Here is a 13,976-nt window from a genome sequence, read left to right on the forward strand (position 1 = left end):
TTGTATAATATTTAGATTGATATGCAAACTTACTTAGTGCGTAGATAGAATATCTTTTATAGAGACCAGGACATCCTTTCTACTTATGCAAACCCCTGCATCTTGCCTATTCTATGTATAATATCTGGATGAGTGCGTAACGCTAAACCAAGAAATATACGCGGAAGTAATATTTTGTTCTCTACGTAATTTATAAAAATATCTCTCGTGCATAGTACGAAATTTTTCATCCGAAAAGCACTTTATTTCTTGACACGATCTATATTGATTCAAAATTTGTAGCATGCGATTTTTCCGAATTTTGATTTTTTGTAGAATAAGCTTAGTTTTTTCCCGTTCCGTCGAACCACCGTTCATTTTTTCTGACCAATTAAAAGATTCCCTGAGCTTTCTCTGATTTCCAGGCCTTCCATCAAGAGTAGCCACCATGAGCCTTGTTGTTCACAAAAAAATTAGGAAGAAAGTAATAGAAAAACCGGGTGTATGAAATATGATGAGGTAGATTCTCTTCACTAGTAATAATAGCAGTAATAATAATATCATGAATAATTATACATTTTATATGACAAGAGATCATTAAATTACGATATAGAAGTATTTTAAATGCGATTCATGTATCGCAAACGGACTTGGAGATATTTTAATTTTCCAGGAACGAAACAAACTGCGTAAGCTTGTGGAGCTGGTCCTCAGTGAGGCTGTTTTGGCCAAGATGATAGTCCTTATCTATTCTCTTCGGCTGTACCATGTCACCCTCGATTTTCCATTCCCTCTCGGTAGCAAGAGTTTGCGCTTCTGGCGCCGACAGTCCCGTCATGCTGGCCAACGTGATCAGCGTCAACGAGGAATATGCCTCTGATATCAATATTACCGCGCGTTCTCGAACATTTTCTAAAACAAAATAATTTCAATACTGTTTTTCCTCAAGTTTCACATTTCCAAGTGAGTTTTCCCATTTCCTATAGATTAAAATCTATCAAAATCAATTTAAAAGGAAGTAGCCGAAATTCTAGGCTATTATCCCATTCTCAGTTCTGTCCTAAATCCTTTCAATCTTTCCATTTGAACAACAGAGTTTTTAACGATTCGCGGTACATTTTTTTTACTGAAGTGTGTTGTCGGAAAATCTGACACTTTATAAAGTTGAAAAAAAAACAAAAAAAAATTAATTGTGAAGTCCCAAGAATCCCGATATTTAAATGAAATAATGCAAAAGATATGAACAGAACTTAGAATTGAGGTATGAGCCTGGAGTGGTAGCTAAATATTTTGGAATCTATTTTGATACTTTTAACTCATGAGAATACCACCCTGATATTTTTACTTGCTTTCTTTATACAAAATTCATACATTTAGTATTCAAACCATGAATCTATTTATGTATCAGAGGCTATTCTGGTCTAGAGGTCTGGATTTCAGGCGTTTTTTTGGGCTTGATATAAAAAAAATTTATATTTTCACCATCCATTTCTTCACAGAGGTATTATTAGTGTTTAAAGAACTTGTTCTTAAATTTTTTTAAAAACGTTATGGGCCTCTAAATAGGGCCGTGATAAAAAAAACGGTGAGGTGGATGACACGATTCCAGTGCTCCCATTCATCTAGAACGGAAAAACAGCGAGATTTCTTGATGAGTGAAAATGTCACTATAGCCGGAACCAAGAAAAGGAAAAAATATTACAAAACGGTGACTGTTTGAAAACAGAATTAATTATGTTCCTTGTGTTTTTCGATGTTTTTCACTTTTTTTAAATAGTGATAACAATAATTTCGCAATCCCTATGGTATAGGCTATAGAAGAATGTATACTGAAGATTCATACCAAATTTTAAGTCAACCGGTTGGATAGAACTCGAGATTTTATGTCCACAAGGTTGAAATATGGAGTTTTCAGATAAACATATTTAAAGTTAATGCGTTTAAAGTTTTGATCTCTGTTTTGACGCTTACTTCTGTATCAGCTGAAATGGGAATTTTTCTAACCGTTGATCGGCGACTCGTGAGGCATGTACGAAGCCTTTAGTCACATTCGCAGCTTCCTTACAGGCAAATTTTTCTAGCCTTCAAGCCAATAAATCTATTGAGGCGCACACTGAGCGGTCGTACACTGTTTCACTCAAATGCTCATAACTTTCTCAATTTTTGGAAGTTCGATATGGGCTTTGGTCAAAATATTCTTAAAAGAGGTAGCTATAATATGCAAAAAAAAAAATTGATCGATTTTGCCAAATTTTTGGACCAGCATAGGGGGGTATTAGCAAGGGGGGGCTTTGATATTGAATTTTCTCATCATTAGATTAAACAACCTTTGAGAGCATTCATTATGCTGTTTATGTCTTCGCTCCATTCAGTGCTCAGAGCTGCATGTACTGCAGGCCAGTCTCGCTGCCACATTCGCTGCCCGACTAACCAGACCTGCTGAAGTTCATTGCTGTTTGCCTTGACGTTGGCCGGTATCCGTTTCCACAAATATTTAGCATTGCATCTAATAAACAGAAGATACAAGGTGTAGTAAGTACATCTACTATATTTTTTTCCCTTCGTTATCTCGTCTCTGTATGGCTTACATGTCATTTTGGTATAGGTAAACCGCCAGTAGCTGGGTATAAGTCTGTGGTGTTGCGCCTCCATTAGGTGCCTGAAACGAAATAAGACAAACTTTTTGATTACAGATATAGCAGAGAATTCGTAAAAATTTGATCGCTATTCGTTTTCATGTAAAATTATTATTTTCAGATTTTGAAAGTTTGTAGGTTAAGAATTGCGTTTTATTTTAGAAACAAAAATAAAAAATGTATTGTACTAGGTTAGATCGTAGTATTTAATTCATTTCGCAATTCGTTGCAATTGAGGTGTAATTTTCAACGCTTGTAAGAATTTTTTTTTAAATTGTATGTGTAGTTAAGATTAACTTAGGTTTCGAAGATTTTCACCGGCTAACCTCAAGTTCTGCCTTCTCGAGCTCATCAAGTAACTTCTCAACCTCCTTCAAGACCATATTGAGCCTCCACTACGTCTCCGTGAACTTTTTGACTGTTACAAGTTTTCGCAAGGATGATGTTGTCCAGTTCAATTTTTTATTTGACAGTTTGCAACTTCCTTGAATATACCGTCCTTCGTGTTCGTATAGCTGTGTCTCTTTCTCACTCGAGCTCTGACACTATTGCCAACTCAAAATCCGGGCATGTCACTAGGAACAAACGTCACCAGATTTTTTCATAGTGCTTTTTCTTTATTAAAACGCTTTTATAAATGTTGTTAACCTTATTAATTTGTACTTCCACAATTATGAATATAGATGTATTTATATTCATTATTACAGAATAAAATAATATTTTAATCATATAAACTGTTTGGACGTAGAGAATTATCTGTTTTGTCAGTATTGTTCTGATGTGCTTGTAAAGTTTCACTCTTCGAACTTACCTTTTTTGGAAACTCCTATACCTGACAGCATTGCCCTGATATTTTTAAGCTGCATCTTATATCGAGGATCGCGTTGGTTGTGTCACAGGATTCTGTTGAAAAGTCTATAATCCCTGAAACGATCAAATGCCGCTCGAATGCACTCACGACAACCAGAACCAACTAATACGAAAAAAAAATTTTAAATATAAGTAATGTCACTGAAAATCACCGCAATGGGTTCCAAATCACCAGATTAGGTACTTGCCACAAGTGAAAAACAATGTCACCGAAAGAGTCATGAAAGGTATTAAATCTGGTGACAAAATCACTGAGCTGGCGACTCTGCCTTTAGAAGTAAACGAATAGTTGGTCTCTCTGCGCATACGCAGTAACGACGAATGACATGGATGTGTGCCTGGCTCAGAATATAAACAAATTCGTGACAGCGAGTTTTAGAATTGGTACTTCATTTGCTTTTTTTTTTTAAATCTGCAGGAATAAGCTTCAGAGTTTTTGCAAAACTCGGGAGTCATAGGTCCTTCAGCACAGAATAGAATTCTTGAAAGTTTTTTTTTGACTATAATCAAGATACCAGGAACTCAGAAAAGAAAAACTAGGACACCTTGCACTGCAACTTGGGATAAATATGATACGGAGAACTATTGTTTTTCGGCTGAACTGTTGGAACTATCAATCACAGTGACTTGAAATTGAATACATGAAAATTTCTTGGCGTAAAATTGCTTCTGATATCAAAAGAATATCTGGGCATTAAAAGTGTCTCAAGAACAGATGCAGATTAAATTAATGCTTTCGTGTGATGCAGTATGTCTATATGTACATACATACTGTGCCCTACGCGGTCGCATGGACATTTTTAAGTTCGCGCCGCCGCCACTAACTTATCAATCGTGGCGTCAGGGGCTCCAGCACGCACATATACATCGGCCTCAAAGCAAAAACTCCTCCCGCTTATGCTGTCTTTCAATGATGACAACAATCCGGAACAATAGTTGATCGGATACGTGCAATGTGCTCATAATCATTCGCCGGGATTCCTACGCGGTCACATGAACACTTCAGTGTCCACGCCTCGAAGAACCAGGCGCCTCTAATATGTATGTATTTGCGCATACTCTTATTCAACTTCAAAATGATGGACTCGCCCTCGTGTCGCTATTGCTTGGATACCGATATCTACTTAATCGTCTCGAGCACTTCTGGTAGTCACCATGTCTAGAACTCGACTGAAAAATCTGAAACCCAGCGCGCTACCCCTGGCTCGCTTCGTTTCTGCCCGATTGTAGCGCCCGACTCCAGTGGCTAATCCAAGAAACTATTGACTGACAATACAGGGTTCGTTACCGTTACTCTTACACACCTCCCACATAATTCAACTCAAATCTCTATGTATAACTACTGCAACAAAAATATTGTTATTTTCTGATTTTAACTAAACATTTCTTCCTCTGTTTTCACGTGAACGTGAACATAAATTTTTATATATATATGTATATATTTTTTTTCTTTTAATAAGGTTGATTTTAATTAGTTGGTGACAAGACCCTTCAAATCGAAGATATACAAGTTATGACTACTATTAATAAACAGATTTAGATCTGAGGAAATGCCACATGTAGTATAATACCCCGCATATTCTCATCCTAACTTGTAGCAGAAACAACAATCATTTCTCATGCAGGCTGTAGTTGTTTTCCTTAGCTCAAATATATGGGCTTCATAACAAAGTTTGAAACATATGTATTGACATATGTAAACGTTTAAACACTTGTAACATGTAAGAGGCCCAGCTGTTATGAACGAAAATAGTAAACTTGACTTCCTCATAGGTATATATGTATCCATAAGTTGCCGTATTATGTATGTATAGTATTTGAGAAAAATTAGGTCATATCTGAACACGGAATAAAGACGAAGCTAGCCCAATTTTAAGGGGGTGCCCTAGATGATTTCGACGTTAACGTATATATCTCTAAATATCGAAGTCCACGTATCTTAGAGGCAAAAAAGAGCTCAACAGCCCCATTCTATGCCCAATTCTGAACAAAAACACTTTAGTACATTTTCATGTGACGTAAAAATAAAGAAATGATATGGATTCTACAAAATTACAACAGTACATTCGTATAATTCATGCTCCTTCTTTATTTCTGCGTCAAATGAAAACGTATTTGAGTATTTTTATTCAGAATTACGTATAGAATGGGGCTTTTAAGCCCTTTTTCACTTTTGAGACACGCGAACTTCGATATTTAGAAATATATACATCAACGTCAAAATCGACCAGATCACCCCCTTAATGTACCACAAGTCCACTCTATGAACTAAAATGATTCATAATATTGATCACATCATTTTCTTAACACTCATTTTGTTTCCCTAATGGGATGATTACATTCTAATTCCTTGTATTTCAGGTTATTACCGCTCACCGCAAGCTTGTCTGTAAACTAATGCGGAAAAAACTCAAGCTGCAGATGTCCGGACCCTTGGATAACAGCTGTATTATAAGTGCTATTTATAGCGCATGCGGTTCGAGAAAGAAACGAATGCTCAGCGATACCTATAACGCTTATAACAAGTATTAGACTCGAAGAAAGCGTCCTACTGTGCTACAGGATCTCCCCAACGTTTTTCGGACTCATTCATTGACTCAATCTTATTTACTGCTGAATACTCCTAATTCGTCCACCAACCAAACCTAAGCTCACTCAGTTCGGATCACAAATTAGAACTGTAGAAAAAGAGCTGGTAGTCGAAGAGTGTACCAACGTTACGTTATTCCCTGTTCGTTCACGAAAATAAACGGAAAACTAGATTTGAAGAAGAAAATCTACTCGAAACTTAATTCAAAGGGCAGAATATGAGCAGCAAGGATCAATTAAAGCAGAACAATCGATGCAAATAATTAAGTTCGTTCGTTTAATATTCAAAGTGTACCGCGAACTTGTTTACCGTTCATACGTGAAATAAGTGGTTGTCGAGTATAAGGATATATTTTTAATTCGATAAATTAAATTATTTTTCATTCGGCCGTTAATTATATCAGTTGTATTATATATGTGTGATTACATTATTCTAATGCTTATAGTAGTAGTAGTAATGGTGGTAGAGGATATTACTATACACACCCACTCAAAAATACCTAAAAAGATACAATACATATATTATATATATTATTATATATACGTATACGTACTAAAATTTATAAATTGTCGAGGAATATGTCAATTTGAAATAATTTAATAACAATAATAACATTAGTTATTATCGTAGAATATATTATTAAACGATATATTTTCGCTCTTATACACTTTAACTCTGCAAAGTTAAAGTATTATTTGATATACGCATTTTTTTGGCGAACGACATGCACCGTGCCGATGAATAGAACCGCAGCACGACCAGTGGCTGACGCCAGGATGTCCCACATGCCCGTGACCGCAGCCTCTGTATCCTCCTGGAGATGACGTGAGTACGTTAAGTTAAAAGTATATTCATGTTGTGCTGCATATGATCAAATTCAGATGATCAAATCATTTAAATCCTTAATGTGGGCTTAGTTAGAGCAATATGGCGTCGGAAGTGACAATCAGCTGGTAGTTTAGGGAGAATTTTCTGAATTTCGAAGCACAGAATCAATCGTGGAAGCTAGTGGATCTTTGTTTCGTGACAATGAGACAAGTTGGAGTGAAATAAACAATAAGAATGTATTTTTATATTTAATACGTGACAGGATTAGTGTGCTATAAGTTCGTTGACTGCCACTACACGTCTTTAAATGAAATTAAGGACCTCGGAACTTTGTGTGGCTACTTATTTCATCACTAACCTGGCATCGTTCCACGGCAGGCACAGACAGCCTCTTTCCTTCCACCACTAGAGCAAAATGTGCAACAGTGGTAAACGCCTGGATGCGAAATTCTCAGCCCGTTGTCGTCCTGGGATTCTATAAGGTAACAAAATATCAACAATTACCTCTGTGTGGCTCTACGAAAATTCTTCGGTTCAGAGTTTGAAAAAAAATTAAAAATCCTCTTACCACTGCAAAATTCATTGGAGTCATCGTTCCGTGATTTTTCCGGCTGCAGAGGCTTCACTCCGAGGTTTTTCAGCCGTTTCAAAATGATACCACTGAGGCTGAGGATCTCGACATCCGCGCCGTCGGCTAGAAGTTCCTCGGATAGCGCTATCGCGTCCAGGAGATATCGAGCTCTCTGAAGTCGCGCGAATTCCTGCATACGCGCCTTGGCCTCTTTTGTATGCGATGACAGCGTCGAACGACTTCTGGAGTGATGAATTCGTGACAAGGTGTCCGAGTACCTGACGATGCAATAAATATATCAGCCCAGATATGAGCACAAGTACTTGTACAGTTATAAAGTTTCAATGAAGCCAGAAAAAAGTGATTATGCTCTTTTAGCAACTTTGATCCACGTCAACAGAGTTTCAATTTTTTGCTGTAACGGTTCCAAAATCCCAGAAATTTCTTTGTGAATCATAATGCAACGGAATTTGATAAATTGATATTATTGGTATGTCTGTTACAAATTTTTTCTGCAATATTGCTCTGCTCGGGTTCTGAATACCGAGAGATACTATCTAGTCGTATAAAATGTAATCTGTAATGCAAACCGATTCGTACTCAACTATAGAAATGGTTTTTAGCATGCATTTCTACATTCATCAACTCAATGTGACACAACTGAAATGGAACCAAGCTTATTGTCCAGTTTTATTCATATTATGCAGCTAAAATGGTCAACTGTTGCCCGTTTGCGCCGCCATATTGCTCGACTGCACGCATACTTTGGATTCCGATAAGAATATTATAAAAGATATTGAAAAACAATGTTAAATATATAATTCTAGTCACCCCTGTAAATTGCATATTTAAAATTTCATGTGGATTAAGTACCTCTTTTTTTTGTGTGTCTTCAAAAACTCGTTATCGCACGATTGCTAAAAAAGAACATTTTTTAACGGCCTACTTAACCTTGAGAATTCGGAATGGGTGATTTTTCTGTAGATACGATACTCACAAAAAATGTCTCAAATTGAAAGACAAGACACATGGACACACATGCTAAAAAAAAACCAGCCAACCTTTCGCTCTCGATGTTGTATAGACTGTGCCTCCTGTCGAGGGTTGTGGGAGAAAATAACTGACTGTTGTATTCAACAAGAAGGGAGTTGAGGAGGGTCCTGGCACGCTGGAGAGCGGCGGTGATGAGGGCGGCAGCCCTTCTTCCGGCTCCAGAAGCACCCTCGCTGGCATGGCCTCGATGAGCTCCGCGCCACATGCACTCTCTGCATGTCACCTGAAATTGGTAAAGAACGTTGCCATTATTTAAACAAGTTCTTGTACATCATTTCAACGGATTACCGACCTGCTGACATGCGATGCAGTGGAAGCGAAGAGCATGCGTCGGGTGGGCCAAACACAACGCTGTTCGGCGAACTCGACGCGCCTCCCAAAGTGGTCGCACTTCGTGCACCTTGTAAGCTCTCACTTCCTGCTCTTGATGCTCTGTCCCACAGTCCGAACAAAAGTTTCGCAGACACGCAGGACAGTGGACCGAGGCCTGTGCAGACCGGAAGAGAATATTAGATCAGAAAATGGACGTTACCAAGTTTGTCAGGGGTTTTGCGAAATTCGGTAATCAGTCATCGATATGGTGAAGATATCTAAAGATTTATTTGAAACTTGGTAACAGATTCGCGAAAGAGTAAATATTGAAAATGGAAAGTGAATTTCAATATTTAACTGTAGACGCCTAGACTCAACATTCGTTTAAACGTACAGCCAGCGAGTGTTACGTAATCTATTACTGCTCACCTGAACCTCCTCAGGACAAGTATCGCAGCAGAGAACCTGATGGGCAAGCCGCCTTCTGACAGCGTCCATGACAAGACGATGCTGAAGAGGATAATGCGGTGGAGGTAAGGCGTTAGTCAAGCCAGCAAAGCAGGGTAACGGAGTCTCGCAAATTGGGCATCCCTCACGAAAACCGGAGGTTGACATTCCTGAAAGGATATTTGTTCTCCTAGTCAAAGATCGATAAATAAAATTCACACAGGCAACCGTCAATCCTTTTGTAATATTAATCTTTGTTCGCGGTTTTCCAAGTACACGTCATGTAAATTCAGAAAAGGTTTGATGAAGAGGAAAGGAAGTCGCTGCGGTGCAAGACAACACCCTGCAGTCTGTATCTTGCGCGCAGTGTCTTCTCGTTTTTCATTCAGTAAACAGAAGCATCCTGCGCCTTTTGCCATACGATATGCGGCTGTGCTTACCCGCAGCGCACAGTTCAAGCAATGGATCAAGGAGGGGCAACACGTGCGTTCTGGTTCTAGGCCGTGTGCGACCGCGAAGATCTCACTCGTACATCACGCACATGTGCGCATTTGACTGGAACCAAACATCCTGGCGGCTGAGTGAGTATTACAAGCACTGAAGAGCCCATCGTCAATGGAACACTATTGGTATCTAATGCCATCGAGACACGATCGAAGATAAGTCTTGTCATGATCAATCCGCATCTCCTTGATCGGTAACTGATATTTATCGATTCAACCTACCTTGGCTCATTAGCTGGTCGACGCACGGAGTGCAGATCGGATGGAGGCAGGGGAGGAGTCGCGGTTCTTGCATCCGCTGACTGCATCTCGGACACCAGAATTCCTCCTCGCAAGGGACGTTGCCATCGACACGACATTCGAGACCGAAGGAAGTGACGCTGGTCGTCGTGTAAGAGGAGGGGTAGTAGGTAGAACTTCTCTGAGAGGCGGGGATTCCTCGTTTCGAGTCATCCTGTCTTAAATTATTGTTGTTGTTCCTACGGCAAAAGCAATTCGCTACTAGTCAACAACGCTGTTGTACTAGTGCATCTAATACTGTATTCAAGCCATTTCCTGCCCCCTCGTTCAGCCTCACAAAGCATAGGTGCGAGCTGGTCAGTTACAACAATTATTCTAAACGGTGAATGTCGCGCTATTCTATGTTTAGAACCACTCGATGTCAGGGCATTAATTCTCCGGTGCTGCAAACCGTCAGGCAGAAATAATATATACACTGCTGTTAAACTGAGTGGCCAGTACGGCAAGCCACGAGGTGGCCTGAAACGAATCGGTCGTAGTCTCTTCTCTTCGGTTATTGATCTAAATAGCACTAAAGCGTCCCTCGACACTTTCGGAATCTCGGCAATCCTTAAACTCGGTAAGAGGAATGCTCGCGTGATCAGGAATAGAACGCGCCGGTTTGTTTTCACCGGTGACCTCAGCAGCAGACCAACCAACCAACTAACAAACGTCTCGCGCGTCCGGGATCTAAAAATTTTTGAAAAATGCCGTCGACTTACCTCTCGAAATTCTCATCGCTGATCGACACTGGCCTGACCGTGGCGGTCGCGGCTGGTCTTCGCTTGTGCCGACGCTTCCAACTGCCGAATATGAATGCCTCCTTCTGATCCTTGCAGGTGGTGGTCTTCTGACTCCCGTTACCATCAACTCTGTGAAGTTCATCCCGCCCGCAGCAACCGCGAGCCAGAGCTTGTATTCTCCCCGAATTCTTCACTATATCAACCAGGTCAATCGAGGTCGTTTGCTGTTTACCCTTCATCTTCTTCTTCATCAAGCCACGAGCCGATTCGTCAACGTCTTTCATCCCACCAGGCGAATTGCCTGATCTTATCGATGCGGTACAATTGCGATCTTAATTATTTTATAGGATAAATGTTCACTGCACTAAAAATGATACATGATTCACCATGCGGAAACCAAGAATCGTAAGTGGGTAAGTGGACCAACAGTGTTAGGAAACCTCGTGGAATCGAATAATCAATTTATCTTCGCTGCTTGAGTGGCTTAGAAAGCAAACATCGTTTGGTCGGATGAATCAGTCCCAGCGATCACTATCATCGCCGACAAATAGACGGCAGTTGCTAATGCTGTGACGTCTGGACGAAATCGAAAGATCAGCGAATGGTTTGGTTTGTTTGGTGGACGGACTACGGGATGACCGAAGACTGCTTCGAACCGACTGCTGCAATCCACCTCTCCACTCAACTTCTGTTCACTAATCGTCTCGACTCCCAGGGCTTGTCCGCGAACCAGATTGCCTATGCGGCCACAAGCAATGCGCATACCTCCCACGCTTCCCTGGTTACGAGGTATGGCACTATGCCGTGAGGAGTTAAAAATATATTTCGGTACCCTGCAGTGGGCACACGCATACTCATCCACGAATGCTAGCTCTCTGAGGAATCTTCTGTCAGGGATTAGGCAGCCGCCCTTCTTCCCGCGCCTTCAACTTACTTTTACAACTACATGGACTACTTTAAACCACCAACAATCGCATTTTTATTCTAGTTTTTGTTCAGATATATTTTCGAAGGTTGCGGCCAGCTACGATTCAGTCGCAGTCGAGCAATTCATAAAGGGCTAAATGAGGGATGCTTTTTTACACACGTTCTTACCCAATCCGCTTCCCTCGCATCCTTGAAACATGTTTATCAAAATATCACGTGAGCAGCTGCTGGTTTTAACCAGTCAATATTACTGTTAAATCGTCTCCTCTTTTTGAGGCGCTGCTTGGCAATGCCGCAATCATTTGAATGTGAATTATTTCCCCAAAGAATTATCAGCGGTAGAGGTGTCATTCATGAATTTCGCAATGGAATATAGTTTTAAAATAATCTGTGCAGCAAATTATCTAATATAGGAAAAACGTTCCAACAAAAATTTTGGTAAGATCTCAAATTTGCATCAACTTTACTATAACAAAGCAATGATTTTTTCTTAATGTTATTTTTTTAATAATATTTTTAAAAAAATGTAACTGCTGAAACAATTTCTCAATTTCTACTGCAAGTAATAATTAATATTTAGTTTAAACTGGATTTCGTAGTTAGACACTAATTAGACAGTCAGGTAGCGCTAGCGAGCGGACGAGGCATGAATGAGTAAATGATGTACCGAACTAGTGCCAGAACTGATGTGGAATGAGCGCATCTGGTTCACGGAGTGAGGTAGTTAGTGGTCAAAGTACCGAACGTAATAGCCGTGGTGCTGTTCTTGGACGTTGAAAATTTTGAGGTTCTTTTCGTCTGGTATCAAGCTATGAGTTGGGTACCTAAAAAAACCCCGGGCTTCTTTAGTAAGTTCGAGATCTCTTAACTATCTGCAACTATCATTCAAAGATATAGCAATAAATTGAACCAAAATTCAGACTACACTCATTCCTGAGCACAAGACTGAGATTTCATCACGACCATGACACTCCGCGACCTTACATAACTTAAGATCTTTGTATTTACGTTATTTTATCTTCTACATTTCAGGCGAAGGTATAAAAAAATGGGCTTACAATCTTTCCCGGTTTAATCAATATGGTAAGACGTTATATTTATTTATCTTCATCTTTGTCAGTCACTCTCACGTCTAAATTCCATATTCTAAAGTCGTATAGGCGTATATTCAGCTAGCTAGTAATTGATGATTACAATGTTGAAAATTAGTGAACCTTGTGTTTCGACAATATACAAGTGTCTCTGTAAACCTATAACCTTTTCCGTCTTTTCAACTACATTCTCTCCTGCTAACGTGAGTTAACAATAGGGTTGTCAAAAATCGTGTCGTCTTTGAACAAGTCTTTTATAGGAAATTGAGATGAACCCAACGATGTGTGAGAGTATATATTTATCCTCATCCAGTCTAGAGTTATTTGGCTTCAAACATCCAGTGTGAGTATTGAATTTGGATGTTAACCTTCAGATGCTTGAACGCTCAGTGTTCGGCTTCAGTGTTTAAAACTGATCTATTTGTGATTTGGTGGAGATAATTATACTGGGTTACATATCATTGAAATTGTCTCAGTCGTAGCTACACAACTGGTGGGTAGACGACTCGATTTCCAGGTTAATATCTCAGTAAAAAAGAAATATGGTGAGTATTTAAGTCTTGCACTATCCTTGTTTGAATGCAGGTCTGCATCACGACGACTGCCTCCATGAGACAGAGGTGGTGGCGAAAGCGTTGAAAAGATTGCCACAAAAACTGGTTGATGAAAGAAATTTCCGCATACTTCGCGCTACCCAGTTGTCTATTACAAAGTCCATTTTACCCAAGGAAGAGTGGACTAAATACGAAGAGGTGAGCAATAATCAGAGGAAGCAATATTTTTTAAGATCTGGGTCATGTAATTTCACCCACAACATTTCTTTTCAGGATGTTAGATACTTACGACCTTACATCGACGAGATCATCAAAGAAGAAGAAGAAAAAAAACAGTGGAACAAGATGTAAATACATTGCACGGTTCTTTCTTAGTCATATAAATGGTATATGTTATGTGTATATTAAATAACGATGTGTAATATTATTTGAAATTAATAAAACATACATTTACGATCTAAGTAACGAGTTGTATGTATTATTTTTGCAATTTCTGTGCTGTAACAACTATTGAAAGGCACGTGATGTCACCGTCATGATTTTGGACAACATAAAAATTTTACCAAAAACTCGGTTCATCACGCCCACATAGA

General features: G+C 39.4%; 3 protein-coding genes across 4 annotated transcripts; 1 reads left to right on the forward strand and 2 right to left on the reverse strand.

The window, feature by feature from the left end:
• Positions 1-482: 482 nt before the first annotated feature.
• On the reverse strand, positions 483-3,584 carry LOC107217640 (COP9 signalosome complex subunit 8). Its single transcript, XM_015655242.2, has 5 exons — positions 3,427-3,584; positions 2,942-3,190; positions 2,568-2,638; positions 2,307-2,485; positions 483-891 (listed from the first exon to the last, which is right to left on the reverse strand). The coding sequence occupies exons 2-5, from the start codon at positions 2,996-2,998 to the stop codon at positions 641-643; spliced, it is 558 nt and encodes a 185-aa protein (XP_015510728.1). The 5' UTR covers positions 2,999-3,190; positions 3,427-3,584; the 3' UTR covers positions 483-640.
• Positions 3,585-6,548: 2,964 nt separating this feature from the next.
• Positions 6,549-11,650, reverse strand: LOC107217636 (tripartite motif-containing protein 45). Its single transcript, XM_015655239.2, has 8 exons — positions 10,791-11,650; positions 10,012-10,268; positions 9,269-9,456; positions 8,820-9,014; positions 8,536-8,750; positions 7,472-7,752; positions 7,262-7,378; positions 6,549-6,889 (listed from the first exon to the last, which is right to left on the reverse strand). Exons 1-8 carry the CDS (start codon positions 11,093-11,095, stop codon positions 6,759-6,761), a joined length of 1,689 nt encoding a protein of 562 aa, XP_015510725.1. The 5' UTR covers positions 11,096-11,650; the 3' UTR covers positions 6,549-6,758.
• A 776-nt stretch (positions 11,651-12,426) lies between these two features.
• Positions 12,427-13,844, forward strand: LOC107217641 (cytochrome b-c1 complex subunit 7). 2 transcript variants are annotated; one of them, XM_015655243.2, is made up of 4 exons: positions 12,427-12,586; positions 12,771-12,821; positions 13,415-13,581; positions 13,657-13,844. In XM_015655243.2, exons 1-4 carry the CDS (start codon positions 12,550-12,552, stop codon positions 13,732-13,734), a joined length of 333 nt encoding a protein of 110 aa, XP_015510729.1. In that variant the 5' UTR covers positions 12,427-12,549; the 3' UTR covers positions 13,735-13,844. The 2 variants fall into 2 exon arrangements, with proteins under 2 accessions (XP_015510729.1, XP_046598355.1); XM_046742399.1 differs by lacking the exon at positions 12,771-12,821 and having other exon boundaries at positions 12,450-12,586.
• The last annotated feature ends 132 nt before the right edge of the window (positions 13,845-13,976 follow it).

The sequence above is a fragment of the Neodiprion lecontei genome, chromosome 5 (genome assembly GCF_021901455.1).
Source record: "Neodiprion lecontei isolate iyNeoLeco1 chromosome 5, iyNeoLeco1.1, whole genome shotgun sequence".
NCBI lineage: Eukaryota > Metazoa > Arthropoda > Insecta > Hymenoptera > Diprionidae > Neodiprion > Neodiprion lecontei.